This window comes from Xyrauchen texanus, chromosome 45 (assembly GCF_025860055.1).
Source record: "Xyrauchen texanus isolate HMW12.3.18 chromosome 45, RBS_HiC_50CHRs, whole genome shotgun sequence".
Lineage (NCBI taxonomy): Eukaryota > Metazoa > Chordata > Actinopteri > Cypriniformes > Catostomidae > Xyrauchen > Xyrauchen texanus.
In genome coordinates, this window is record NC_068320.1 from 23,865,186 (window position 1) to 23,888,160 (window position 22,975).

At 37.0% G+C, this 22,975-nt stretch overlaps 1 protein-coding gene across 1 annotated transcript; it reads right to left on the bottom strand.

Moving 5' to 3' along the window:
* Positions 1-8,402: 8,402 nt before the first annotated feature.
* LOC127637766 (deleted in malignant brain tumors 1 protein-like) lies at positions 8,403-20,176 on the bottom strand. The gene is made up of 16 exons (XM_052119019.1): positions 20,147-20,176; positions 19,778-19,855; positions 19,345-19,683; positions 18,653-18,967; positions 15,820-16,128; positions 15,311-15,619; positions 14,549-14,857; positions 14,037-14,345; positions 13,593-13,901; positions 13,080-13,388; positions 12,677-12,985; positions 11,793-12,101; positions 11,283-11,588; positions 9,030-9,118; positions 8,802-8,906; positions 8,403-8,705 (listed from the first exon to the last, which is right to left on the bottom strand). The coding sequence occupies exons 2-15, from the start codon at positions 19,809-19,811 to the stop codon at positions 8,817-8,819; spliced, it is 3,645 nt and encodes a 1,214-aa protein (XP_051974979.1). The 5' UTR covers positions 19,812-19,855; positions 20,147-20,176; the 3' UTR covers positions 8,403-8,705; positions 8,802-8,816.
* Between the last annotated feature and the right edge of the window lie 2,799 nt (positions 20,177-22,975).

Sequence of the window (22,975 nt, forward strand, 5' to 3'; positions counted from 1 at the left end):
ATATTGTGTTTCTACATTGTTTTTCCCTGAAAAGATAAGACAAACAAAACCAAATAAAACCACTTTGCATTCAATCTCCAATGAATTTGACCACACAAGAAAGGCTATTCTTTGTGATCTGTGTGAACCATGTTTAGTTTAGAAGCTGTGAAAAATAGTTGACAAGATTATAAATTAAGACTGTGCCATGTTGTCTACTAGATGTTGTGAACCACAATTTAAATTAATATATAATATATATATTATAATATTATGTTTGTATGTATTGTATATGTGGTATAGCACTGCTGTTTGTCTTGGCCAGGACACTCTTGTAAAAGAGATTTTTAATCTCAATGAGTCTCTTCCTGGTTATATAAAGGTTTAATAATAATAATAATAATAATAATAATATAGGTAATCGCATGGCTGGTTTGAATATTTCTGTAAATGATGATCACCTTGGCATTTCACGCACAACCGGCTTCTTGAATTTACTCTGAATGTTGCCTAAAACAAAAACATCCAGTGAGATGTCACATTCTGTTGATGGAAATGCCTTGTTGATGAGAGAGGTCAACAGAGAATGGACAGACTGGTTCGAACTGACTAAGTCTACAGTAATGAGGTGCACCTACACAAAATTAGGACGTTTTTTATATTGTGGTTGATTGGCGTGTATATATATATATATATTAGGGCTGTCAATTTAACACATTAATTCAGTGCAATTAATTTGACTAAAAATAACACAATAAAAAAATTACACAATTAATCGAAATCCCCACACTGATATGGAAGATTCCTGAGAAATGCAAGCTTGTAGTACCACCTGTTTACTCCAGATGGCAGTAAGTGAAATTTCAGCTGTGTGGCAATGCGCAGTTTACACAGTGACGAAAAACACCCTTGAGCAATAGAACAACACAGACATGCGTTACATTCTTGCGTTCAAAACACTTGATGGAGCGCAAATCCGAACTAAGAGATCTCAAGATGTGTTCTAAGTATTAAACCTATATTTAACTTGACACAGTGTCCTAAAAATTTTATGTTTATGATGTAATGCACCAGAGATGCTACACAAGCATGTCTGACGCAGGTGTAAATTGACGGTCCTTAAACAAGCCCTCATAATAAATCCTGAACTGATTGACAAGTTCTCTTATGAAATGGATTGCTGTGAACTGTGTGTCAATGACTGACTTATGATCAATTATATTGTAGTAAACAATACATTGTATTCTAAAGCTGCTTTTTGTATTGTCTTATCATTGATTAACTCTTCTGCCTTAAGAATGTAATGCATTTTAATGAATATTTTTAATTATATATATATATATATATATATATATATATATATATATATATATATATATATATATATATATATATATATATATATATATTAGGTCTGTCGATTTAACGCGTAAAAAAATGTATGCAATTAATCGCAATGCTTTCCTGAGAAATTCCTGAGAAATGCAAGCTTGTAGTACCACCTGTTTACTCCAGAGGGCAGTAAGTGAAATTTCAGCTGTGTGAGCAATGCACAGTTTATACAGTGAACAAAACATTAACAACCCTTAGTCAAACACACAACATAAACATGCGTTACGTTCTTGAGTTCAAAACACTTGAAGGAGCGCAAATGCGAACTAAGGAATCTCAAGATGTGTTTAAAGATTGATTATTAAACTATATTTAACTTGACACAGTGATCTAAACATTTCACATTAATAACGCAACACACCCGAGATGCAACACAAGCATGTCTGACGCAGGTCGTATGGTCTTTACCTCACAAATATTTAATTATTAATTAGGTTAAGGAGGTGTCCTTTAAACTTTTACACCGTTTTTACCCAGTCAATCTTTATTTAAGAAACATACTCCCTGAAATAGATACATTTTGCTCCTGTAATGCTGTAGATGAATCTGAATCAAAGTATTTTGGAGAAAATGTTGTTTGTTTTTACGTACCTCTATTTTAACTAGTTTTTCTTTGCTTTATAAAGACGTCCGAACCAACAGAAGGTCTACTGTGGCAGAAGTCACAGAAAATTTTAATGAAGGTTAAGGGAGAAATGTGTCACAACACGTAGTGCATCGCACCATGCTGTTTATGGGCTATGTAGCCGCAGACCAGTCAGAGTGTCCATGATGTCCCCTGTCCACTGTCCAAAGTGCCTATAGTGGGCCTGTGACTGTCAGAACTGGACCTTGGAGCAGTGGAAGAAGATTGCCCTGTCTGATGAGGCCCTTTTTTCACGTGGACGGCCGTGTACGTGTGCGCAGGTTACCTGGGGATTATGGCACCAGGATGCACTGTGGGAAGACATCAAGCCAGTGGAGGGAGTGTGATGCTCTGGGCAATGTTCTGCTGGGAAACACTGGGTCCGGCCCTTCATGTGGACGTCAATATGATACATGTCACCTACCTAAACATCATTGCAGACCAGGTACACCCCTTCATGGCAACGGTTCAATCAACAAGTCCGATCCATGACAGCTCCACCTCGCAACTTAAAGGAGTTGAAGGATCTGCTGCTAATGTCTTGGTGCCAGATATCACAAGGGCCATCACAAAATCCATTCAGGGGTTTTGTAGACTCCATGCCTTGGCAGGTCGGAGCAGTTTTGATGGACCAACAGTATAGTAGGCAGGTGGTCATTATGTTTTTGTTCATCAGTGTGTATATGTATACACCGATCAGCCACAACATCAAAACAACCTGCCTAATTTTGTGTAAGTCACCCTCGTGCTGCCAAAACAGCACCAATTCTGAGATGCTATTCTTCTCACCAAAGTTGTACATTAGTGGTTATCTGAGTTACTGTAGACTTTGTCAGTTCGAACCAGTCTGACCATTCTCTGTTGACCTCTCTCATCAACAAGGCATTTCCACACAAAAACAAAAAACATCCAATGAATGGCAGTTCTGTGGACAGAAATATCTAGTTGATGAGAGGTCCACGAAGAATGGACAGACTGGATCTAACTAACAATGTTTGAACCAGTTATTAATTCTATAACTATTATTAAAACCCCCACACCACATGCAATAGTAAATTCTTAACACACATTTATCAATTTAATTTAATGTTTATTTTCTGTTCTGTAGTCCATAAATGACCTTTGAAACTACAATTAAAAGAGTTACATTTTATTGCGAAAGAGGTCAAATGTTGTTCGAAAGAGAACATATCTGTAAAAGTACACTTAAATTACAATTATACAGTAATGTTAGCTTCCATTTTCAAGCATGTCCATTTTTGCAACCTTTTTCTGGAGGACTTTTCCATCATGCTAAGTTCTCCAGCTCAGGTTGAAAGTCTCATTTGTTTCTTAGCTTCTTCCTCATCTATAAAATTTGATTACATTAAAATACAGGGACCCAACAACAACTACCAACAACTACTAAATTGCCAGAAGATGGCAGCAAAAAGTAGGTCACTGTTACTGTACCCACTGCTCTCACCTCTTCCAAATGTTTATTCATGATTCCAGAATCATTTGGGTCAACTTCAGAATCAGCCTTCACCTCAATCCTCAAAAGTACTTTAACACCTGCATCCAGGACAGAGGGGCCTTTAGTACAATGGATATGAGTTTTAAAGAAAAGTTCGGGAGAGGGAAAATTATAATTTATTTGTGCGAAAACTGTTCACAGCATTTTTAAAGTTTTTTCGATGTTAAAATGTTTTCTTCTATATCAGCTTAATATGTAGATTCAACTTTAAGTAAGCCATTGGTAAGTTTTATTTTCTTAAACAAGAAACTGTAAACACTCTGTGTCCAGACTGATCTTTCTGTGAATTTCAGAGGCAGTAAGTAAAATGTTGAAAGTGTGGACACGTGTGAGCTCCAGTTTCTGGGTGAAATGTTCAAAGAGTGGTGCCAAAAGCAAGTTGTAAATGATGTAACTCAGTCAAAATGACTGTCAATAGCCTTTTGTCCTAACCCAAACCTCATTGCTAAACCTAACCATCAGTGGAGTAAAAATGTAATCTTTGAGTAAAATGCATACTCTGAATCATGCTCATTATTGATTAGGCGATTGATTAATAACTTCCAGGTTTCACGTGGAACCCTTTTCTCTGAGGCTACTGACGCAACAGTAGCACCACAAAGAAAGGTAAATACATTTGAGTTGATGTGACATTTCTGCTGAGAGATACTTCTTGTCAATAATTTGAAAGAATGGGGTTGATGTCAGGGTACTGGAACATTCAACAGCAACATGTCGACTGTTTGTGTGATGTCTCTGTGGTGCTATAAAAATTGCTCTGTTCATTTTAAGCGGCCTGTGCAGCCAGGCAGAGCAACATTGATTAATTGACCAATGACATGAGTTTGGGGCGGGACTATCTGTTTGTTCAATCAACTGCAGAAGGGGGAGCGTGTTTGGGAAAGCAGTTTGAAACAATGTTTATTTTTGCAAAGATGATGGACTCTGTTTAGAAACAGCATAAGTCATTGTTACTAGTTCGAATGCTTGCATCATCCAAGTATTTTCAACTTTCAAACTAGTTTTAGCTGTTTCAGTGGTATGAGAAAGTATTTCTGTATACTTTCAAAAGCAACCACACACAAGAGTTGATGCCCTTCACCAATCTGACTCTGGCTGATAAAACACATAAATAAGAAATAGTGAAGGCACTGTCAGTACATGTTACATTTCTGATCACATGCAGTCAAAGATTATGTGACATGTTTTGTACTCATGCTCACAGACTCAGCATATATTTCATCTACAGTACGCATGGGTTTAGTCCATTTTTATCAGCAGCACGTTCTATAGTGTGGTTTCATTTTCAGCATATATGCATAAATATATAATAGCATAATAGCATTCTCATCCATATTTGTTTGAGCGCTGCCAAAAATATGCAGCTTTTTTGTTCTCTTTAGCATTTCCCCAGCCCAGTTCTCTACACACCACATTGGCATCTGGCACATCCCAGTTTTCATAACACACCATTACATTTTCCATACTATATACCAGTACAGAGAACCTCTACTCTCTCAGAATAAGTGCTGATGCCATAAAATAGTCTGTCTGAGGCAGCCCTCATTAAAGTGGTATTTCCTAGAACTGCATGTCAGAACAATTAGTGAAAAACTGAGAATCATGAATAGTTTATGATGGGTGAATAAAGGTAGGTGGGACAAAAAGTACAGGAGGACACCTGTCTCCTCCCCTCAGATGACCCTAACAAATGCTATTTTCAGACCCAACATAAATAATTTATAGATTTGTAAATAACAGCATAACAGGTGTAATAGTAGGCACATTAAACTTGAAGGCACTTCTCACCAGGTTTGACGTCACTGGTTCAAAAGTCCTTGGGTATAGCATGTTCTTTAAAATATGCTATTGTATGACTTTAGAACACTTCATATGTAGCGTACAAGCTGTATGGACTACTTTTATTGTAGTTTTATTGCTTTGCACTGCAAGGCTGTTTCCTTTTGCATTTATTTGGCTGTTTGAGTCATCCTTTCCGAATCACTTTGACCGGCCCTATAAACAAGCAGTAAACTGTAAATCCTTTGTGAATCATCCTGGATTCTTGGGAACATGGCCCTCTGCATGGATTATCATATTTCTTCTATACAATATATTATAAGCTTCACGATTGCTGAAGGAAAGAGGATAGTCACAGTATACTGGCAGATGAGAGTTTAAGAGATTTAATGCCCATGGCAATTAATATGCAACCTATGTTGGGACTAGTTATTTCAATTAGTCAAACTCCCACTTAGAATTCAGGAAACATTTGATGTGACTTGAATTGGTACAATTTTAGTGCATTTCTATCTTTATACTGTGGAAGGCTTTGTTTGGAAAATGTTAATAAAGCATTATATTGCTACATTATTGATTCGTTTTCTTCCTAATATGGAAATAAAGAAATTTTGACAAGAAAATAAGTATGTATAGTGCTTTCAAAATCTATGATTAATCGCGATTAACTACCAAAAAATTATGCGATTAATCACGGTTAAAAACAAATATCGACTGACAGCACTAGTTAAAAAACTGTTTCAAAAAGTTAGTCAGAAGACAAAAACCAGGGTTTCTCATCCGCTTGGCCATGACGCATACTGGGTCATGAGATCTTTTCTGTCATGAGTGCAAATTACTAATTCGGAGTCCCATGGTGCTGCGGTATCATTACGTTTAGGGGGATTCTGAGATGCATTCAGTCATAATCTCACAGATGGTAGCTCCACACCAGTGTCTCCTCAGCCAAGCACATGCATCAAATGTCTGAACCTGTGGTTCCTCTCGTACTGAGCAGGATTACTATTGCAACAACACATCATCAGTAGGGTAAAACTAACCTGTCTCACGACGGTCTAAACTCAGCTCACGTTCCCTATTAATGGGTGAATAATCCAACGCTTGGTGAATTCTGCTTCAGAATGATAGGAAGATCTGACATCGAAGGATCAAAAAGCGACATTGCTTTGAACGCTTGGCCGCCACAAGCCAGTCTTCCCTGAGTGCTTATTCCAAGTGCATTTTTCATATATATTTACAATTATTTTTGGAATAAGTTGGACAGAGTAATATGTATGGATTTGGTATGATTTGGTATTCTGATTATTCATGCATTTTCGTTTCGATCATTAAAGTGTCATTTGAATTAAGAAATATATTTGGTTTAATTTGTTTCTGTTTCAATAAATGAATGTATTTTTTCAAAATCAAAATCAAAAGTAGAAGTAAAGAGCATGCCGATAAAATCACTGTTAATACTAGCCATGATTTGTGTTTCAGTAGATGAAAATGATTAATAATATTACATGCAAAAGAGCATACATCCAAATTCTGACACAAAACATATAAAAGGAGTGTGTGTCACTGTCACAGAAATATGCCTGGCATTCATTAAGGATGCAGTTAATGCACAAAATAGCATATGTATAATGAATTTGTGGAAATGCAGGAGAAGGCAGACGGGTAGCTGGGATCCAATAGCGGTTTATTGACACAACACTAAATAAACAAACTCGGGAACAAATAAAAAGATCCACAAGGGGAAAAGGAAACTAAAAGACTGGAACAAACAGCAGGGAACAAGAACGACAGGGTAAGCCTTGAACGAACAGCAGGGACAACGAACATCAGCAAACATGAACATTCAACGATCGACAAGGGAAAGGAAAACAAACAGGGTTTAAATACAGCAAGGAACAAACAAGAGAATGAGGGACACCTGGAAGAAACAATCAAGGGAACACCAATCATAATAACAAACTACAAAGGACTACAAAAACCAAACAGGAAACAGGAACCAGGAAACAGGGGCTAAACTAAACTTCAACATAAGAGCACAACAACAAAAGACACCAATGAACATGACAGAAACCAAACAGGAAACAGGAACCAGGAAACAGGGACTAAACTGAACTTCAACATAAAAGCACAAAGACAAAAGACACCAATGAACATGACAATATGTCCATATTTCTATTCTTTTAATTTATTGCATACAGTCCATTTACACAACCGACTTCTTATGAATGTGCAGTCTTTGTTTAAATCATTCGTTTTTTGACAGAATGGGACGCAGATGCTAGAATAACCGGGTAAAAACACAGCCTTTTGCGCATTGCATGCATGATTTCTCCAAACCCACTTGCATCTAGACTTAGTGCATGCTTGCATGAAAATATCAAAACTTCATGGCCAAGCCCATTGACTTTGCACTTATGACTTAACCCTTGCATTCTTAAAATAGTGCCCATTATGTTTGCTTTGTCAAGGCAAAATAACATTTTCAATCATAACCTCTTAGTCAATTAAAAAAAGTCCTGGTCGATCAGTTATCTAGGCAAATTTTGTTTGTTTGACTTGTTTTTCATGAAAGGTCAAATAGGAGCTTCATCTAGTTCATGTAATTATGCTGGTCCTCCTCTTTTGCATGAGGAGAGGATACTTTCACTTATAAATTCATTCACCTATCTGTCTCAGTTCATGAACCTGTTACAAATGAGTTACAAAACTATACTGAGAATTATTGGGCTCGTTCTTTTCCAATTATACATTTAACTATTTTGTGTTTGACAGATCAGCCACCAGCTCATCGACCACTTTGTTCTTGTCATCATAGTGATACTATGACCTATGTGGAATCATAACTTTTTTGTTTGGATGTTTTGGGAAAACACAGCAATTGGAATAATATGGTGGACCAACCCATGAACAGCAGAACAAAATAGATGCTCACAAAATTGTCTTTATTTTGCATTCAGGCCAAATTATCCAACATCTGCTTGTTATGTTGAAATTGCATTGTAACTCCAAAATGGTGAATAGTGATTCTGAATCTGATTCTTATTATAAATTAAATATAAATAGAATGAAATTCAATTTAATATATTATGAATCATACACTTTATACTGGTGCAATATAGAAAGTTTTATTAAATCTGTTTCAAGATGGCTATATTACATTTATATCTTGGTTACCAAATTAGGACAGAAAGAATCCAAACAATGTCAGTATCTAAAAACAAAAAGATGCTTTCATTTTTAGCAGGAAATCACAGATATATAGGAAGCACCTAAAACCAACAACAGAAAAAGCATGTAACATAATTATCCATTTTATTTGTAAATGTTGAGAGTAGGAGTATAGAAGAATGTAGCATTCAGCATCCTAGAAGATAGTGTGTGTGCTTGTGTTCTCTTTTGTATTCCAACAATAACCTGCGAAACAAAACAATTGTGCATTGTTAGTGTGGGGAACTATTCAATTAATAATGTCAAATTTAATTTAATTAACAAATATAAAGTTTTAGCAACCTGTCAGTGTAAAAATTAATGTATCTTCTGGAAGACCATTCCATTGGACTGAGTTTTCCATTTGAGGGGGAAAATCTGTTGATTTGTTGATACCTTCCTCCCAATCTATAAAATTCATGTATATAAAAATAAAATACAAAGAGCCAAAAAAGACATTAACAGCCAGAAGATAGCAGCAAAAAAACAGTGAAAAGTACAGCTCACTATCACTCTTCCTGTTGCTCTCACCTCTTTCAGAAGTTTATATTTGATTGTAGAATTATTTAGATCAACTCCAGGGGCAACCTTCACCTTAATCCTCAAACGTACATGAACATCTGAGTGAATGACAGAAAATGTGAATGATGTAATTTCTTACTCAATTATGCAGTCATTAAATAATTTCTTAACAATCACCAATTCAGAATGTTCTCATAAACCATGTTGTATCCACTGACGTGCGGTCTGGGTAGGCAAACTAGGCACTGCCTACCCTGCCAAAATTCAAAAATAAAATGTTTATTAAATAATAAACTTGTATTTGGATTTTTACTTTTTATTCTTGTGATTTATACATGCAATATGTGTGTTATTCCAATTGTTTAGACGTTATGATGACAAATGTAGCAGTTACGCATAATCAACTAAAAACAAATGGTAGAATAAGCAGCGCTTTTACGGTCCATTCATTACAGACGACAAGCGGAAAACCCATGTTGCGCATGCGCACTTCAATCCTGTATTCTTTAACATGTACGGCAAAAAGCACAAATCTGCTGTGCCTTTTGACGTAAATATGTTATGCCCGTAATCATCTCCGTTACGTATCAGACATGGACCAATTAAAATCGAGATATTCCTGGACATTTGCGTAGCTAACGTCATTACACCACAGCTAGTGTACATGCCTAATCCCCGCAAAATTCAAAATGACAGCACCAGCCGTAATCATGGAATTAAGAAATTTTTCCAAGCTCGATTTTAATTCCAAATAGGAGTTAATTGCAAGAGGGAGGTCTACGCCAGCCTTAGATGGGGCCCAAAAATTATCCGATCATTTCAAACTGATTGGTATGTAAGAAAAGATTGGCTATGTGGCTGCACTAACAATCAGCGGCTGTACTGCTATCCCTGCCTGCTTCTTTCAACCAGTCAGACTGTTTGGACTTCAGCGGGATATTGTGATTTGAACAACCTGCCCGCAGCTTTAACCAAGCATGAAAAGTCGTCAGCTCACATCCAGTGTCAAATTACACTGAAAACCTTTGGAAAATCTCGGATCGACCTTGCACTTGACGAGCAAAGGAAGCTGAATATAACCTACCACAATGAAAAGGTAAAGGAAAACCGAGAGGTTTTGAAGGATCTGATAAATGCATAACGTTCACTGTTTACGCACTTGTGTGTGTGTGTGTGTGTGTGTGTGTGTGTGTGTGTGTGCGTGAGAGAGAGAGAGAGAGAGAGAGTGTGAGTACACGATATACATCCTGATTTGTACATTTCTTGATATGCCGCGCTTGTGTGGAACGTTCACTGTTATTACGTATTATTAGCTTAAACAATAAATCAGGTAATCTGGCTTTCATAACTCAGTGCCTAGCCTCTTTAAGACATCACCGCACGTCACTGGTTGTATCTACATATACCCATAAATGTATCCGATGTGAGTCTGACATTCTGACAAGGACAAAAACATTGGTATTACCCCCGTTGATTTGAAAAAATAAGACATTTACAAACCACCAAGATTTTGTTTCGTCTATATGCTCCTGGATTTGCTGGGAAAGTGTGGTGACTATGTGATATCTTAATTTTGCCATGTTGAAAAAAACGATGCAACCCTACGCACAATTAACTCACGTGCTTGTCCAATGATAGCTGTCTTGGTTATTCACATACAAATACAAAAGTAATATGTCATATTTAAATGCCATTTTCCCATTCTGCATGGGTAGGCGCTAGGTGGGACAGAAGGAGAGACAGAAGACAAGGATTTGCTGGTCAGCGATTTTACAGTGTTTTACTTTTTTATTATTATTATTATTCACATTGATCATGACAATAAACTTTTTTTATCAAGCTTTGCCTCCTATGATTCCTGTATTGCTCTTGTCGATAACGTTTTATAGAAAAGTGATTCTAATGATTTTGAAAAAATTAAGAAAAGTCCTTTTTAATTTAAAATAACATCCAAAGTATTTGTAGATCTTTCATAACAGGCTCAGATATGAACATTTGACCATGTTAGCAACAGTAATTAAAGGGGAGCAAGATTTAGCAGAGGGTCAGTTCAGTTCTACACCACGGAGGACGCAGCATTGTAGGCTATTAACAAACTCTGCATCATTTTCTTTCTAAATGTAATGTGAACTCCAAATCCTTACCACGTAGAGGCATTTTTCACAGCCATGATTGAGATTAAAGTTAAATATTTAATCAGTATATCTCTTGAAATCACAGTAATATTTCCCCAACCATGAGGATTAAAATATTGGAACTCACATCCGCAGATGACTCCGGCATCTTTCTCATGGCCACAGCCGAGTGAACTTGAGTTAAATGGGCAGCTCGTCAAAAAAGATTCATTCCCAACACACTTCACATCAGTCATCCATACTGATCCTAAACCTTGTCCAAAATAAGCGCCAGTCTTTGCTTCCAGAGCTCTCCCACAGCCAATCTCTCTACACACCACTGCAGCCTCTGATAGATCCCAGCCATAATCACATACTGTTCCCCACTGACCATCATGTTGAACCTCCACTCTGCCAGAACAAGAGTCACTGCCACTGACCAGCCTAACACGAACTAGTGTTCACATAAATGAGAAGAGATAAAGAGAGAGAGATAGAGTGTATGTTTAATGATGTTTGCTTGTAATGCTAATACTGTATACAACCATATTTCGGTTTAAGTACTAGTACTACATTTTATACCATGTAACCATATTTAGATAAAGGATGTAAAACATGCTTTTTATTTGTTAGTTTTAGTGAAAGGTTTCATACTCACGTCCGCAGATGACTCCTGCATCCTTCTCATGTCCACAGCTGCCTGTTCCCCATCCACTTGATTGACAATAACTCAGTGTAGATTCATTGTTAGAACACTGTAAATCACTCATCCATACTGGCCCTGATCCCTGGCCAAAATAAGCACCAGTCTTTGCCTCTATAACATCTCCACAGCCCATCTCTCTACACACCACTGCAGCATCTGCTAGATCCCAGCCATCATCACACACTGTTCCCCATTTTCCATTATAGCGAACCTCCACTCTCCCAGAACAAGAGTGAATGCCATTGTCCAACCTGATTAAAGCTAATGGAAAAAAACATTGTCATGTTTTAGTCTGTTAGAGGCCATTTATATATTTTTGTACTCCTACATGCTGAGAAAATGTACTTTTAAGTTTATATACAAATGTAAAATGTATTCTCACTCTTCTAAACATATGGACCAAAAATATTGATAACTCATACTGCACACACTTAATTTGTCCAATCAGATGCTCTCTAGAATGAGAATATCCAATGCAGGTAGCAAATCATGTTGTTGCCTGTGACTTAAACTAAAGGGTGATGGTTATTTTAAAGTCCTGCAAAAAATGTACAGTTTTATTAGGAACATGTAAACATGGGAAAGAAAACTGCACTCATCAAGCTAGTTCGAGGGTACTAAGCAATTAAAAATATATTTGGGATTAGGTGTTGCTCCCTTTACAATGAGTACAAATTGACCATGTCTTTTTCAATTTTACATTCCCACAGAGTGCTTCTTTAATATCTCTCTTTTTGTTTTGACTTCTACAGCAATGACAGAGAGAATCTGGAAAAAGGGTTAGGGTTATAGGGTTATGAAAATATATATATATATATATAATATTAGTAACTTACACTGACAGATGACTCCAGCATCCTTTGAATGGTCACAATCAGTCACTCCCCATTTACGAGATTCACAACTGCTTAGTGAAGACTCATTTCCAACACAGTTTATATCAGTCATCCATATTGATCCTGAACCTTGTTCAAAATAAGCACCAGTCTTTGCCGCTATAACATCTCCACAGCCCATCTCTCTACACACCACTGCAGCATCTGATACATCCCAGCCATCACCACACACTGTTCCCCACTGACCATCATTGAGAACCTCCACTCGTCCAGAACAAGAGTTGATGCCATTGACCAGCTTAGTTTTGGCTAATATGCACATAAAGAGAGATGTCAGAATGAGATGTGAAATGTGAAATGTGAATGTGAATTGTAACAAAGTTTTGTTGAGTTTGGTACTCACGCTGACAAACAACTCCAGCATCTTTCTCATGTCCACAGCTGTTTTGTCTCCATCCACTTGATTTACAATTTCTTAGTGTATATTCAGTTTTATCACACTGTAAATCCCTCATCCACACTGGCCCTGAGCCCTGACCAAAGTAGGCACCAGTCTTTTTATCTATAACATCTCCACAGCCCATCTCTCTACATACAATGTTTGCATCTGATAGATCCCAGCCATCATCACACACTGTTCCCCACTGACCATCATAGAAAACCTCCACTCTACCAGAACAAGTGTTACTGCCATTTACCAGCCTGATAAGGGCTAATAGTCACAGAGGTAAAAATAAAAGAAATATGTCAAGCAATTAAAAACATGGGATTTTTCACATTTAAACTCTATTTATTGTCCCACAACCTAGGCAAGTCTATTTATTTCCACAAAATTGGAGGGATGAACTACCCTTAAAGATTTTTTTAGATGGGGTATACACAAAAGCATTCACTGATTTAAATAATAGTAACTTACGCTGACAGATGACTCCAGCCTCCTTTGATTGGTGACAGTCAGTCACTCCCCATTTACGAGATTCACAGGCACTCAGTGTTGACTCATTTCCAACACAGTTTACATCAGCCATCCATATTGATCCTGAACCTTGTCCAAAATAAGCACCAGTCTTTGCCTCTATAACATCTCCACAGCCCATCTCTCTACACACCACTGCAGCATCTGATACATCCCAGCCATCATCACACACTTTTCCCCAGTACCACTGTTGGAAAACCTCCACTCTCCCAGAACAAGCGTTGAAGCCATCCACCAGCTTAGTTTTGGCTAATATGCACATAAATGTGAAATGTCACAATGAGATCACTTTTCAGTGTAGGACATCTGATGGGCTTTCCTTTTTACATGCTCAGTTTAAGATTGTGAATGCAAAATATTATATGTCAAATGTTTTGTACTCACGCTGACAGGCAACTCCAGCATCCTTCTCATGTCCACAGCTGCTTTTTCCCCATCCACTTGATTTACAGCTTTTCAGTGTAAATTCACTGTTGTAACATTGTAGATCACTTAACCATACTTGTCCTGTACCCTGGCCAAAATAAGCACCAGTCTTTGCTTCTATAAACTTTCCACAGCCCATTTCTCTACACGCAACTGCAGCATCTAAATTATTCCAGTCATTATCACACACTGTTCCCCACTGACCATCATGAAGAACCTCCACTCTCCCAGAACAAGAGTGACTGCCATTGACCAGTCTAATGTGAGCTAAAGGGCACAGAGGTGAAAACAAAAGAAACATATCAAGCAGTTGGAATAGTTCTCCCCCCAAAAAAGAATAGAATAGACCTTATATTTATGGGCACACAGCAGGGGCTGGTCAAATTAATTTAATCAAAATAGTAGGTCAATGTTTTTTAGAGGGAGTAAAAACAAAAGCTGATTATTTCAACTAAATATCAGTAACTTACACTGACAGATGACGCCAGCATTCTTTGAACGATCACAGTCAGCCACTCCCCATTTACGAGACTCACAACTTCTCAGTGTAGACTCATCTCCAACACATTTTACATCAGTCGTCCATATTGATCCTGGACCTTTTCCAAAATAAGCACCAGTCTTTGCCTCTATAACACTTCCACAGCCCATCTCTCTACACACCACTGCAGCATCTAATACATCCCAGCCATCATCACACACTGTTCCCCATACTCCATTACGGAGAACCTCCACTCTCCCAGAACAAGAGCTGAAGCCATCCACCAGCCTAGTTCTGGCTGATATGCACAAAAATGAAAGATGTCACAATGAGAGCAGTTAACAGTGGAATACATCTTATGATATTTACTGTTTGCATGCTTAGATTAAAATTGTGAATGTAAACTGTAAAAGTATCTGCTAAATGCAAATATAATTTCATGTTTACCTTAAGCATATACATGTTTGTCTGGTCCTGGTATCTAAAAAATAATTACCTGTTTTGTGAAGGGGCAATATTTGCCCCTTAATGTCATTTCAGGTGCATTTTTAACCGTAAGCATATTTTACACTTTCTATAAAAATAATATCATTAAAATATTAAATTTAATAAATAAATAAAGTATTAAAAAAGAGTTTAGGGGCAGTTCAGAGCAGATGTTTTCTTGTGTTAAAAAACCTAGACTCAGCACAACAAATTAAAAAGAGAGCCTGTATCTTGAAACTGTTCATTTAAAAGGTTTTGTACTCACAGTGGCAGACAACTCCAGCAACTTTCTCATGTCCAATGGTGTTCTGTAACCATCCACTTGACTGACAGTTTCTTAGTGTAGATTCAGTGTTGTAACACTCCGAATTATTTAACCATACTCGCCCTGTACCTTGTCCAAAAAAAGCACCACCCATTGTCTCTTTAACACCCCCACAGTCCATCTCTCTACATGCCACTGTTGCATCGTTCCAATCCCAGCTGTCATCACACACTGTTCCCCACTCACCATCATGGAAAACCTCCACTCTTCCAGAACAAGAGTTAAGGCCATTTACCAGCCTAATGAGTGCTAATGGTCACAGAGGTGAAAATAAAAGAAACATGTCAAGCCATTTAATAATAATAATAATATAATTTTTATACATTGTCACATGGCCGGGCCTAGTAGAATTATTTTCCTCAAAATTGGAGTGCTAAACTACCCTTAAGGTTTTTTTTAGAGGGAGGATACACAAAACTATTTATTTAATCTAAATATCAGTAACTTACGCTGACAGATGACTCCAGCCTCCTTTGAATGGTCACAGTCAGTCTTTTCCCATTTACGGGACTGACAGCTGCTCAGTGTAGACTCATCTCCAACACAGTTTACATCAGTCATCCATATTGATCCTGAACCTTGTCCAAAATAAGATCCAGTCTTTGCCTCTATAACACTTCCACAGCCCATCTCTCTACATACCACTGCAGCATCTGATTCATCCCAGCCATCATCACACACTGTTCCCCACTGCCACTGTTGGAAAATCTCCACTCTCCCAGAACAAGCGTCGTTGCCATTAACCAGCTTAGTTTTGCCTGATATTCAAAATAAATGAGAGATGATATAAGATTACGTACTTAGATTAGTCACATGAATCATGTAGTCAAAGCAATATTCTGGGTTAGTAAGGCTACAACCTAATTTCAGTGGACAGCTTTGGTGGCATGCTGTCCATAGAAAATAATTTTGGCTTGTCCAAAAGTATGTAAAAGAGAACCAGATACGGTTTTACAATAAAACACTAAGAATGGGTGAGGAACTGTGAATAAACTTCTATGTGACGAAAATTAAAGTTAAACATTTATCACCAGTTAAACAGTCATACTATAATATATTTTGAAAGGGGTCATATCATTGGAATACAATGTTCCTTGCACTTTTAATATAAAACAGCATACTGTAACTTTCAAAACTCAAAACTTCCTCCCCAATCATTAAAGTGCATTTATTGAAACTAAGCTGCAACAAGACTCGTTCTTCATGACAACATGCCACCCCTTATCACCCCATCACCATGACAACAAAAATATATGCCTTATATCGATGCCTATTTCAACCAAATTAAACAGCCTTTTATAGGCTAATCAGCAAAACATATAAATAAAATGATTATAGAGCAAACCAATCCATGATAAAACACCAAAAATTGCAAAGGTAACTGTGACAAGGAGGAGGGCGAGGCTGGGCCATGAAAACGCATGCCCTGCCCCCAATCGAACTAATCAAGCTACAGGCAGCTGCTCTGTATGCTTTTATGTTTATGTGCTTTTGTGTGACGCTCGAAGACTGAATAAATACTCACCCCAACTATTCTTTGTCTCCTGACTCCTCCATCACCCCCGAACCCTGTCTTATCACAGTGGTGCCAAAAACCCAGCTTTGGAGGATAACACCATTATGAAGTCTACACCACTGGATGAAGCATCAAATTAATGTTTTAATAAACTCAAACACAAAAACACACAAACATGAATGCATACAGGGCAGCTGCCTGTAGCACTCTCTCTCCCGAACTGCCTGATCTCATTGCTCTTATCCCTCTCCTCGGATGATTAGCCTGATTGGGGGCCGGGCATGCTTTGTCACGGTCCGGCCTCGCCCTCCTCCTTGTCACAGTAACATAAAAATACCCTTTTTATACCCTTTTTTTAAACCATTTTATAGTTTACCCTAGCCTAAAGGCCAGTTTGGTTTCATTGTGTTCACTTGTTTCTAAGTTAGCAGTTATTATAAAATATTTTGTAAACTATTATAAAAGTTTGGAGGATAGAAACCCGTCTCCATTTTCCATATATATATATATATATATATATATATATATATATATATATATATATATATATATATGGTAGGTAATTGTTTCAATAATGTACAGATTTTACTGTTTCGGAAGGAAATTTGTACTTTAATTCACCAAAGTGGCATTCAAATGATCACAAGCTTTCTCTAGAAACTCATCAGTCAATCATTGTTTTGAGGAATGAAGGCTATACAATGCTTGAAATTGCCAAAAAACTGAATATTTCATACAAAGTTGTCCACAAGGACAGAAAGAGATGTGGAAGAACAGATGTACAACTAAACAAGAGGATAAGTACATCAGAGTCTCTAGTTTGAGAAATAGATGCCTCACATGTCCTCCGCTGACAGCTTCATTGAATTCTACCTGCTCAACACCAGTTTCATGTTGAACAGTAAAGAGAAGACTCAGGGGTGCAGGCCTTATGGGAAGAATTGCAAAGAAAAAGCCACTTTTGAAACAGAAAAACCAAAATAAATGGTTCGAGTGGACAGAGAAACACAGACATTGGACAACAGATATTTGGAAAAGAGTGTTATGGATCATAAACCCATTGAGCTTTTGTGGGATCAGCTAGACTGTAAGGTGTGTGAGAAGTGCCCGACAAGACAGTCACGTCTATGGAAAGTGCTACAGGAAGTGTGGGGTGAAAGGTCACCTGAGTATCTGGACAAACTGAGAGCTAGAATGCCAAGAATCTGCAAAGCTGTCATTGCTGCACGTGAAGGAATTTTGTATATTATTTTTTATTTTTTTATTTTTTTATTGTAATGGTAATTTTTCATGTTATTAATGTCCTGACTATACATTGTGATCAGTTGAATGCCACGTTGGTGACCAATTTCATACTTTACACACACACACACACACAAACATAATTGTGGCCATTTCCACATGTTGTGGTTTGAATAACATCTTGAAAATGGTCTTGGGCTCACGTAAACTCATAATGCATAACCAGAACTACTACTAACTTCCCATCTTAAAATAAATATTTAGACAACTTTTCATATTTTTTAACTTACAATTTTAACAATATGCTTAAACAAAAATACAAGCTTCATATTTCTGCTTATAAACCCTCCAGCTCAGTTGCATTCTAGGCTGTTATGTTACATTTATAAGTGTATCATAAACTTATTTTAACATTTAATATGCAAACATGTTCATTTTCATAAACTGAGGAGTACAAAATATTTTCAAGAAATTAAGCCACAAATTCCTCTCATCAATTTCCGCAATAAATGTTTTATACTCACCCTTACAGACAACTCCAGCATCCATATTGTGTTCACAGCTGTTTTGTCCCCATCCGCTTGATTTACAGTTTCTCAATGAATATTCATGATTAGTACACTGTAAATCACTTAACCATACTGGCCCTGTGCCCTGGCCAAAAAATGCACCGGCCTTTGTCTCTTTAATATCTCCACAGTCCAGTTCACGGCACACCACATTTGCATCTAACCAATCCCAGTTGTCATGGCACACTGTTCCCCATGTTTCATTATAAAGAACCTCCACTCGTCCAGAACAAATTTCCCTGCCATCCACCAACCTGAAGATTGAGGTCACTGGCCACACAGTTAAAAAAAGAAACTTGTGAAGCAATTGACCTTACAGACTCACAACTGACCTCAAGTCCTAAAATGGGCTTTTTGTTTTTTTTTTTTTAAACCAACATCAAGATTTTAGGTGAAATTTTACATACATTTAAAGGGAAAGTGTATCTTATGTCCTTTAACTTCAGTTTTTCACAGTTATCTTTAATCACCTTATATTCATTAGTTTATTCGAAATGGTCCTGCTGTGTAACAAATAGATTTTTTTAAAGTATAAGTATTCCATGTTGTCTCAACTAATATGAGGTCATAAAACCTGCAAGCACAATAAACATGTTAACTTTATTGCAGGATAAAATATGGTAAACTGTTAAATATAAGCAACTTACGCTGACAGATGACTCCAGCATCCTTAGAATGGTCACAGCCATACATAGACCATTTATTGGACTGACAGCTGCTCAGTGTAGACTCATTTCCAACACATTTTACATCAGTCATCCATATTGATCCTGAACCTTGTCCAAAATAAGATCCAGTCTTTGCCTCTATAACACTTCCACAGCCCATCTCTCTACACACCACTGCAGCATCTGATAGATCCCAGCCATTATCACACACTGTTCCCCACTGACCATTATAAAGAACCTCCACTCTCCCAGAACAAGCATTTTGGCCCTTAACCAGTTGCAATGAACAAGCTATCCTTGAAATTGTGTTACCTAGAACTTTATGTTGCAGAAGTAAGAAACCAACAAAGTGTTAAAAACAAAAAACAAAAAAAGTTGTGTCTGCATTTGTTTGAATCTACTTTCTACTTACTCAGAAATACAATTATCCACGTGGACAACGACATTGCGGCTGAACAGACAGTTAACTTAAGGACAACACTGCATTTGTCTAGGGAATACAAACAATATGTACACAAAAGGAAAATCTTCACATTGGCTGGTCAAAAGATTATATAAATAGACATAAATCTTGAAAGAATAAATATTGAAACATATAGAAATTGGTAGAAATCCTACCAGGTAGAAATATAACTAAAAATACAGAAATGTTGATTTAATTGTCTTTGAAACACTCCTAATTTAGAAAACCATCATTATCATCATAAAAATCCACACATCCATAAAGACAATTCATAAGATCACTTAAAATGTTTTTTGTAAGTATAAATTTGACCCTTACCTGCAATCTACAACCTTCACACTTTGTTATTCTAACCATCAAATGACCTGTACACTTCTGTTAAAATACATGATTAGAAATAGACAATGGTCATTTAAATGACACTCCCTTGTTGAAGCTCCCTCCTACTCCTTTTTAGGAGGAACAGTTCCATGGTGGTTAAAACATCCAACTGCTGAAGATATGGACCCGCCCGCTGGTGTTCAGTTTAGTGTTTTTAGTAAATACTTTTTATAGCTCTAAACATCTGAAAGGTATTAAGGTATTTAATTTAGATATTAAGTACTTACTGTAGTAAGTACTTAATGTGCTTACTTGATGTGCTTGATGTGCTTACTTTTGGTAGCACATCACAATGACTTTCATCAATATAATTAACAGACATTATAACATTAGATGCAAGCATTGAATGAAAGCATATACTGTATTGTTTGCTAATGACGTTTTAATTACGCCATACAATTCACTTCCATCCATGTTGAAGATACATTTCTAGATGTCAAGGAAGTCAAGTCCCTGTCCTGTCCATTGTCCTGCTTTGATTACTATTCAAACTACATCTTGAATTGCTCTGTTGATTTGCTTTACTAAAGAAGTAACTTTGCATTTAGCCTTCAATATATTTGACCACTAACCATCATCATGTAAGCCCTTTATAGTCTATAAATTCCATTCATGCTAAAACTACATGAGATTACAAATCATAGTGAGCATACGTGTAGATTCACTGTGCGAAGGGCCCTTAGAGAACAAGTTTGCATTAAGATATCACTTCACTGGAAAAAGAGAGGGACATTTGCCCACCACTCACTGTGAAAATTTGATTAAAACAAACTCAGTGAAAAGGAGTTGAAGCTCGGGCATCCGCAGGAGTGGTTACAAGGCAGTTGTGCACAAGTATAAAGTTTGAATAAATGTCACTGTTGCAATGTTTAAAAGACATTCATATTGTAAATTTACAAAATCGCGTTTATTTTCATATTAAATGTCTTTGATGGACTGGCCACCTGTCCAGGGATTTCCCTGCCTCAGGCCAAAGACAGCTGGGATAGTCTTCAGCACTAACCATGACCCTGCATAGGAAAAGCGGCCTTGGAAGATGGATGGACGGATGGATGTCGCATCAGTCATTTATCACTAACTTTTATATTCATTTAAATACTTGTAAATATATTTTACAGTAATTACACTTTTCTTTAGCACTGTTTTTATAAATTTGGCTTTAAATACCTAGTTCATATCATACTAAAATTAGACTTTAAACTAAAACTAAAACGTTAATATCACCATATTGCTATACTCTCATGTAAAAACACAATGAAACCACAGCACATGATGTCACATTTTTATTGAGGCAAGTGTCACGTGTCATAAATACTAACAATTTCATAATTATAATATTTGTTGACTATTACATTACCGTTTACCATTTAGAGTTTTGCTGTTTCAGGACTTTTGTGTTTTATAATGTTCTTAAAAGCCTATTTTGATGGTGGGTTGAACATATATTTTTATATCAAGTGTCGCACCAGTAATCTATCACTAAATTCTTGGGTTTTAAGAAGAATGATATGTTCTATATTAACTTAAATATATAGAATATATTTATACATACAGTTGAAATCAGAAGTTTACATACACCTTAAACAGCCAAATACACTTAAACTCGTTTTAAACTCGATTAAATTCCTGACATTTAATCGTAGAAAACATTCCCTGTCTTAGGTCAGTGAGGATCCCTACTTTATTTTAAGAATGTAAAATGACAGAATAATAGTTGAGAGAATTATTTATTTCAGCTTTTATTTCTTTCATCACATTCCCAGTGGGTCAGAAGTTTACATACACTTTGTTAGTATTTGGTAGCATTGCCTTTAAATTGTTTAACTTGGGTCAAATGTTTTGGGTAGCCTTCCACAATCTACTCACAATAAGTTGCTGGAAGTTTGGCCCATTCCTCCAGACAGAACTGATGTAACCAAGTCAGTTTTGTAGGCCTCCTTGTTCGCACATGCTTTACAGTTCTGCCCACACATTTTCCATTGGATTGAGGCTTCTGATGGCCACTCCAATATCTTTACTTTGTATTCTTAAGCCATTTTACCACAACATTGGGGTCATTGTCCATTTGGAAGGCCCATTTACAGAAGAGCTTTAACTTCTTGGCTGATCTTTTGAGATGTTGCTATAAATAATTGAAATAATTTTCCTTCCTCATGATGCCATCTATTTTGTGAAGTGCACCAGTTCTTCCTGCAGCAAGGCACCCCCACAACATGATACTGCCACCCCCATGCTTCACAGTTGGGATTGTGTTCTTTGGCTTGCAGGCCTCACCCTTTTTCCTCCAAACATACCGATGAACATTATGGCCAAAAAGTTAAATTTTTGTTTCATTATACCAGAGGAAATTTCTCCAGAATATAAGATATTTATCCCCATGTGCACTTGCAAACTGTAGAATGGCTTTTTTATGGTGATTTTCCTTTCTGATGTCAATATAGAACTTGTTTTACTGTGGATATAGATACTTTTCTACCTGTTTCCTCCAGCATCTTCACAAGGTCCTTTGCTGTAGTTCTGGGATATATTTGCACTTTTTGCACCAAATGAAATTCATCTCTAGGAGATAGATTGCATCTCCTTCCTGAGCGGTATGATGGCTGCGTGGTCCCATGGTGTTTATACTTGCATACTATTGTTTGAACAAATGAAGGTGGTACCTTCAGCTGTTTGGAAATTGCTCCCAAGCATGAACCAGACTTGTGGAGGTATTGGCTGATTTATTTAGATTTTCCCATGATGTCAAGGAAAGAGGCACTGAGTTTG

Bases quoted from the DNA above. Each gene is read 5' to 3' on its own strand.
- LOC127637766 (XM_052119019.1), bottom strand. From the start codon at position 19,811: ATGTCGTTGTCCACGTGGATAATTGTATTTCTGA. The intron at 14,858-15,310 runs GTGAGTACAAAA...TGTGCATATCAG, and splicing joins TGCTGGAGTTGTCTGCCACT to CCAGAACTAGGCTGGTGGAT. The intron at 14,346-14,548 runs GTAAGTTACTGA...TGTGCCCTTTAG, and splicing joins TGCTGGCGTCATCTGTCAGT to CTCACATTAGACTGGTCAAT.